Raw genomic sequence first — 6,538 nt, 5'->3', positions numbered from 1 at the left:
TTTGACTGCTGTCTGCTCTGTTTCTGTGCTGATGTTGGTATTTGGAGAGTATTGAATGTGATTCATGAAAACGGCTGTAGGGTATGCTAGGCTACTAGTACGATCCAGTAACGTGGTTTCCACTGCAACTACAATAAAAGGAAGAAAGTGTTGTCTCATCAGAATAGCAATTAGTTTTAGAATTCACTCCAAACAAACTGTAAGATAATTTAACAAATAATTATCTATGCACATGTTTCCAGTGTTATTTTACAGCATGTTTTGTGCTCCTACCATGTTGTTGTTATGTTGTGTTGCTACCATGCTGTGTTGTCATGTGTTGCTGCGTTGCTATGTTGTTGTCTTAGGTCTCTCTTGATGTAGTGTTGTGTTGTCTGTTTTGTTGTGATGTGTGTTTTGTCCTATATTTACATATAAATATATACATTTATTTTTTATTTTAATTATTATATATATATATATATTTTATCCCAGCCCCTGTGCCTTTTGACTTTTGATAGGCCGTCATTGTAAATAATAATTTGTTCTTAACTGACTTTCCTAGTTAAATAAAGGATAAATAACATAAAATAATACATGTAATATTTGAAACTCGAACATCTCACATTAATTCATATGTTGCATGTCTAAACAAACAATATGTCACTTAGAATGTCCATTGGTCTCCTGTCATGTCATTTTTTACATTGCCATACAATTCCTTTGGTGTCCTACTTTTCCAGCTCTTATTAACTGATATTTTAGCACCCACTAGTGGTACAAAAACGCCTCAAAATGAATCAATGGAAAGTGAAGGGCTGGTATGGTTCATTTCTGACCATGCGACCAGACCAGGGGAAAGTCTGGGCCCTGGATACGGCCTATGTAGAGAAAGTCACAAAGGAAAAAAAGTCCATAAAATATTGTCATCGAACTGGGCGCATTCAGCGGTGACGGAGCGTTTATGGAACGGTCAGATATAATATGCTATGAGGAACAAACATGTGTAATAATTGATCTCTCCCGAGTGGCGCAGCGTTCTAAGGCACTGCATCTCTGTGCTAGACGCGTCACTACAGACACTCTGGTTCAAATCCAGCTGTATCACAACCAGCCGTGATTGGGAGACCCATGGGGCGACAAACAATTGGTCCTACCGTCGTCCGAGTTTGGCCGGTGTATGTTGTTGTAAATAATATTTTATTCGTAACTGACTTCCCTAGTTAAATTAAACGACATCACGTCTGCTCTATTCGTGGAGTTTCTATCGGCAACGTTTGGCTACTGAATGTGGCGCTGGTAACGCAAATTGTATCTGAAGTGAGAGATATTTTCTACACCAATGAGTTTAGCATATGACGTTCATCGTAGCTTCCTATTGATTGTTAGGGGTTCACATGAACCTTGCCTTCAGGAGAACAGAACACTGCTATATAAGCCTATATATAGTACACACTGCCTTGATACTCTGTCAACAATATTACATGCTTTTTCCCCCCAAACCATGATGTCCTACTTTTCATGGCTATAACTGCAAAGTTATAATTTAATATTCAATATATTCTGTTATGTCGTTTTTCCTATTAAATAGCAGACTATTAAAGACTTTTCACAGCTCAACATATACTATTTGTGTAACACTTTATAATTACTTTCATGAATAAGCATGAATAAACTAGGCTATAGACTATTAATACATAAGTATATCATTATTTGTAAACATGTAGGCCAATTAACGTTTATAAGCATGTATATGCCTAGGTATTAGCCTGTAAGAATTAGAATTCATCATAAGTATTGTAACAATAAATAATTAATAAACATTTCTAAGCATTTATAATGGCATTTTCAGGAAAGTTTTTTAAAAGTGGTACCTGCTAGGATATGTTGTAATTGCAGGTGTCTGTGAGCTACTAAAATACCCAATTGAAAAAATGTAGCCTAATGTGACTATTTACATTAAAAACACTCACATCTCGGCCTATTTGGAATGTATTTTGTGTGAGGTATTATGTTGGAATTGGGGTTTAATAACTAAATGTATTATTTGTTTAGCACTGCAGAGGAAATTGATCTGTTTCGGCTACTCTTTGGTCCAATATTGTTATAGGCCTAGATTTATGAATTAATCAATAAAAGTGTTACATGCGTTGTTGGAGCCTGGTCTCATCAGCACAGCCGTATAAAGGCTCAGTGGGCCTAGTTTTGATAGTCACAAATTAGATTCGTGTATTTTTCCCATTGAGGTCAGACTCCACCCTTCCTCTCCAGTCCATTTCAGAGGCTTTCAGAGGGATCATAGATTTTCTAAACTGTCTGCTTTAGGCTACAAGGTTTTTGTGGCTGCTGCTGCAGCTGCCATGGTAGCAGGGGGAGGAACAACCCTTTGAGGGAACAGCCAGCTCGGCGAGTCAGTCACATTCCTGGCCGGGATTCAATGACTGAACCAGACACAAACAAACAGAGAGAGAGAGAGAGAGAGAGAGAGATAGTACAGCTAACTCACTTCACACATTCGCTTAGAGCTAGAGAGCGAGAGCGCCAGACTGCGCAGACTGGGCATATTTGAGGATCACATCGTGCGGACTAGACTGCAGTGGAGAAGAGAAAATGTGTTTCCTTTTTAGGCTCTTTTTGTGAGTGGTCCGAAGGATTTCCCTTACGTATCTGTGAACTGGAACATTTGTTTCAGGGTATTAGAACTCAATAGTGTCTTATCCTCCTTTTTAAATGGATACCGCCCCGGTGGTAACCTTCTCTAGTGACATGGAAATGCGCCGCGGTGGATTTACTGAGTCCTTAGCTGGATTTTGAAGACAACTGATTAAAATAGATCGCCTACATTTGAACTCACTTCTCTATATAGTGTTGAAAACATGGAGGCCCCGTCAAGCTTTCAGCCTCATCCCGGACTTCAGCAAACTCTGAAGCAGTTTCATTTGAGTTCTATGAGCTCTCTTGGTGGACCGGCGGCGTTCTCCGCTCGGTGGCACCAGGAAATTCTGTTCAACAAAGATGGAAAAACAGCTGAACTGATGCTGGCCATGCCTGTGCAGACACCACCGGTTATGTCGGGGCCGTTATTCATTCCATCCGACCACACCACCGAAAGGTCCGAAACTGTCCTGGAGCGTGAGCCAATTTCGTGTTTCGTGGTAGGCGGCGAAAAACGTCTGTGTCTGCCGCAGATTCTCAACAGTGTCCTGCGGGATTTCTCGCTTCAGCAGATCAACTCCGTGTGCGACGACCTGCACATCTACTGCTCCCGGTGCACCGCGGACCAGCTGGAGATCCTCAAAGTAGTGGGTATCCTACCCTTCTCTGCCCCATCATGCGGACTGATCACTCAGACGGATGCTGAGCGCCTCTGCAATGCCCTCGTTTACAGTGGTTCCTACCTTCCTCACTGCAACAAGGAGCTGTCTGGCTCCATGGAGTTGGAGAGGACGGAAAAAAGTTTCAAAATATACCACGAATGTTTTGGTAGGTGTAAGGGGTTATTTGTCCCAGAACTGTATACCAGTCCCAATGCCGCCTGTATCCAGTGCATGGACTGCAGACTCATGTACCCCACTCACAAGTTTGTGGTCCATAGTCACAAAAGACTAGAGAACCGGACAGTTCACTGGGGGTTCGACTCAGCTAACTGGCGGGCCTATGTTCTCCTGGACCCGGACTATACAGGGAAAGAAGAGAAAGCTCTCCTGGAGCAGCACCTCAAAGTAATCAAAGGCAAATTTGACTTCGTAAACAAGCTCTCAAACAAATCATGCAGGGTAAGTCTGATCAAGTTTATTCAAGTGTGTGTAAAGTGCCTAAACGTCTTTGATGACTGACATTTAATTGGATTGTAATAACTTGTTTTATTTTTCATTCAGTATTGGCAGTGATTCTATGATTTAAATAATGGCCCTATTCTATTGGACACCCCCTGTTCTCTCTCACACACACACACACGCACGCACGCACCCACACACACACTAACACACACATACACACACACACCCACATACACATATATATTCAGTACCAAAAGTTTGGACACATCTACTCATTAAAGGTGTTTTATTTATTTTTACTATTTTCTACAATGTACACTAATAGTGAAGACATCAAAACTATGAAATAACACATATGGAATCAAAATATATTTTATATTTGAGATTCTTCAAAGTAGCCACCGTTTGACAGCTTTTCACACTCTTGGCATTCTCTCAACTAGCTTCACCTGGAAGACTTTTCCAACAGTCTGAAGGAGTTCCCACATATGCTGAGCACTTGTTGGCTGCTTTTCCTTCACTCTGCGGTCCTGCTCATCCCAAACCATATCAATTGGGTTGAAGTTGGGTTATTGTGGAGGCCAGGTCATCTGATGCAGCACTCCATCACTTTCCTTCTTGGTCAAATAGCCCTTACACAGCCTCGAGGTGTGTTGGGTCATTGTCCTGTTGAAAGACAACTGATAGTCCCACTAAGCTCAAACCAGATGGGATGGTGTATCGCTGCAGAATGCTGTGGTAGACATGCTGATTAAGGGTGCCTTGAATAAATCACAGACTGTGTCACCAGCAAAGCACCCCTACACCATCACACCTCCTTCTTCATGCTTCCCGGTGTGAACCACACATGCAGAGATCACCCGTTCACCTACTCTTCGTCTCACAAAGACACGGCGGTTGGAACCGAAAATCTTAATTTGGACTCATCAGACCAAAGGGCAGATTTCCACCGGTCTAATGTCCATTGCTCATGTTTCTTGGCCCAATCAAGTCTTCTTCTTATTGGTGTCCTTTAGTAGTGATTTCTTTGCAGCCATTCGACTATGAAGGCCTGATTCATGCAGCTTCCTGAACAGTTGATGTTGAGATGTGTCTGTTACTTGAACTCTGTCAAGCATTTATTTGGGCTGCAATTTCTGAGGCTGGTAACTACTGAACTTATCCTCTGCAGCAGAGGTAACACTGGGTACTCCTTTCCTGTGGCGGTCCTCGTGAGAGCCGGTTTCATCATAGCGCTTGATGGTTTTTGTGACTGCACTTGAAGTTCTTGACATTTTCCAGATTGACTGACCTTCATGTCTTAATGTAATGATGGACTGTCATTTCTCTTTGCTTATTTGAGCTGTTCATGCCATAATATTAACTTTTGAGCAAATAGGGCTATCTTCTTCTGCATATACCAACCCTACTTTGTACTGATTGGCTCAAACGCATTAAGAAGGAAAGAAATTCCACAAATGAACTTTTAACAAGGCACACCTGTTGATTGAAATGCATTCCAGGTGACTACCTCATGAAGCTGGTTGAGAGAATGCCAAGAGTGTGCAAAGCTGTCATCAAGGCAAAGGGTGGCTACTTTGAAGAATCTCAAATATAAAATATATTTTGATTTGTTGAACACCTTTTTGGCTACTACATGATTCCATATGTGTTATTTCATAGTTTTGATGTCTTCACTATTAGTCTACATTGTAGAAAATAGTAAAAAATAAAATAAAAAACCTTGAATGAGTAGGTGTGTCCAAACTTTTGACTGCTACTATATACACACACATTATTTATTTCCTTTTTTTCCCTGGCTGATCTTTTGCACATGCACGTATATTGGTTTAAATTCACATTTAAAAGATTTGTTTTAAAATTGAACATTAAAATCAACAGAATCTCAAACTATCACACCCTTGAGTGGCCCTCCAATCCACTCCCCTTGGGGGTGTTAACCAGACCAGAACCCCCCCCCCCCCAGCGTAACTCAAGGGCATCTGCATATGACAAATGGAGCCTCAATTATATATTTTATTAGTCCAAGAGGGGAGGGGGGGCTGGGGAATTCATTTTTGGGGTTAGGTAATTAGAGTTTAATGAGCTTTGGGTTATCAAGATGTCTGTGAGAAAGGGCTGTGTTGAACAGGATAGTGTGTGTGTGTCAGAGGAGACTGGTGGGTGGAGATATAGCAGGACGGCCTCTTCATAATGACTGGTATAGAGGGAATGGAATGATATCTAACAGGGAAACCATGTGTTTGATACCTTTCCATTCATGCTGTGCCACCAAGCCTCCTGTGGTGTGTGTGCACATTGACGGATGTGGTGGTGGAAGGTTTTCAGGTTGACCGACTTGCCTGTTCGGCCTCTGCCTGGCTCCAAGCGAGGGTCACAGACGTTTGGAGCGGACTAAGGACGAGGCGACATGGTGGCTGTTTCCCTCAGCTCACAGCAGCTGTTGAGTGGGACTCTGCTAATGACTGGCCCCTATGTATCTCCATGGTGTAACAACTCCACTCTGAACAGGAGACACAGGGCCATCCGTTGTGATGGTGGATGTTCAGACGAGGTATCTCAGAGACCGTTTGCAATCTATTATTTAATGATTAGCTACAAAGAGATGTAAGGACCTTTTGTTGTGGAGAAAAACAGAGATCCACTGTACTCGTCCCTTCTGTTATGGCTCCGATCAAAAAATATCCGGAATTAGTTCCTAGCAAACTACATTGCATTGCAGATTCCATGCATACATTTTCCTCTATTTTTTAAATTCTACATAAATTCTTAATTTCTAA

The 6,538-nt window shown here is 41.8% G+C and overlaps 1 protein-coding gene across 1 annotated transcript in view; it reads left to right on the top strand.

Moving 5' to 3' along the window:
- The first annotated feature begins 2,303 nt into the window (after positions 1–2,303).
- skib (v-ski avian sarcoma viral oncogene homolog b) overlaps positions 2,304–6,538 on the top strand; it is a 42,682-nt gene continuing 38,447 nt past the window's right edge. The window contains exon 1 of the mRNA XM_020483013.2: positions 2,304–3,755. Coding sequence (XP_020338602.1) covers positions 2,856–3,755 — 900 coding nt within the window. The 5' untranslated portion in view covers positions 2,304–2,855. The remainder of the gene's footprint in view (positions 3,756–6,538) is intronic.

The sequence above is a fragment of the Oncorhynchus kisutch genome, linkage group LG5 (assembly GCF_002021735.2).
Source record: "Oncorhynchus kisutch isolate 150728-3 linkage group LG5, Okis_V2, whole genome shotgun sequence".
Taxonomy (NCBI): Eukaryota; Metazoa; Chordata; class Actinopteri; order Salmoniformes; family Salmonidae; genus Oncorhynchus; species Oncorhynchus kisutch.
The sequence above is the reverse complement of the archived record's forward strand: the minus strand, read 5'-3'. Positions and strand labels throughout refer to the sequence as shown.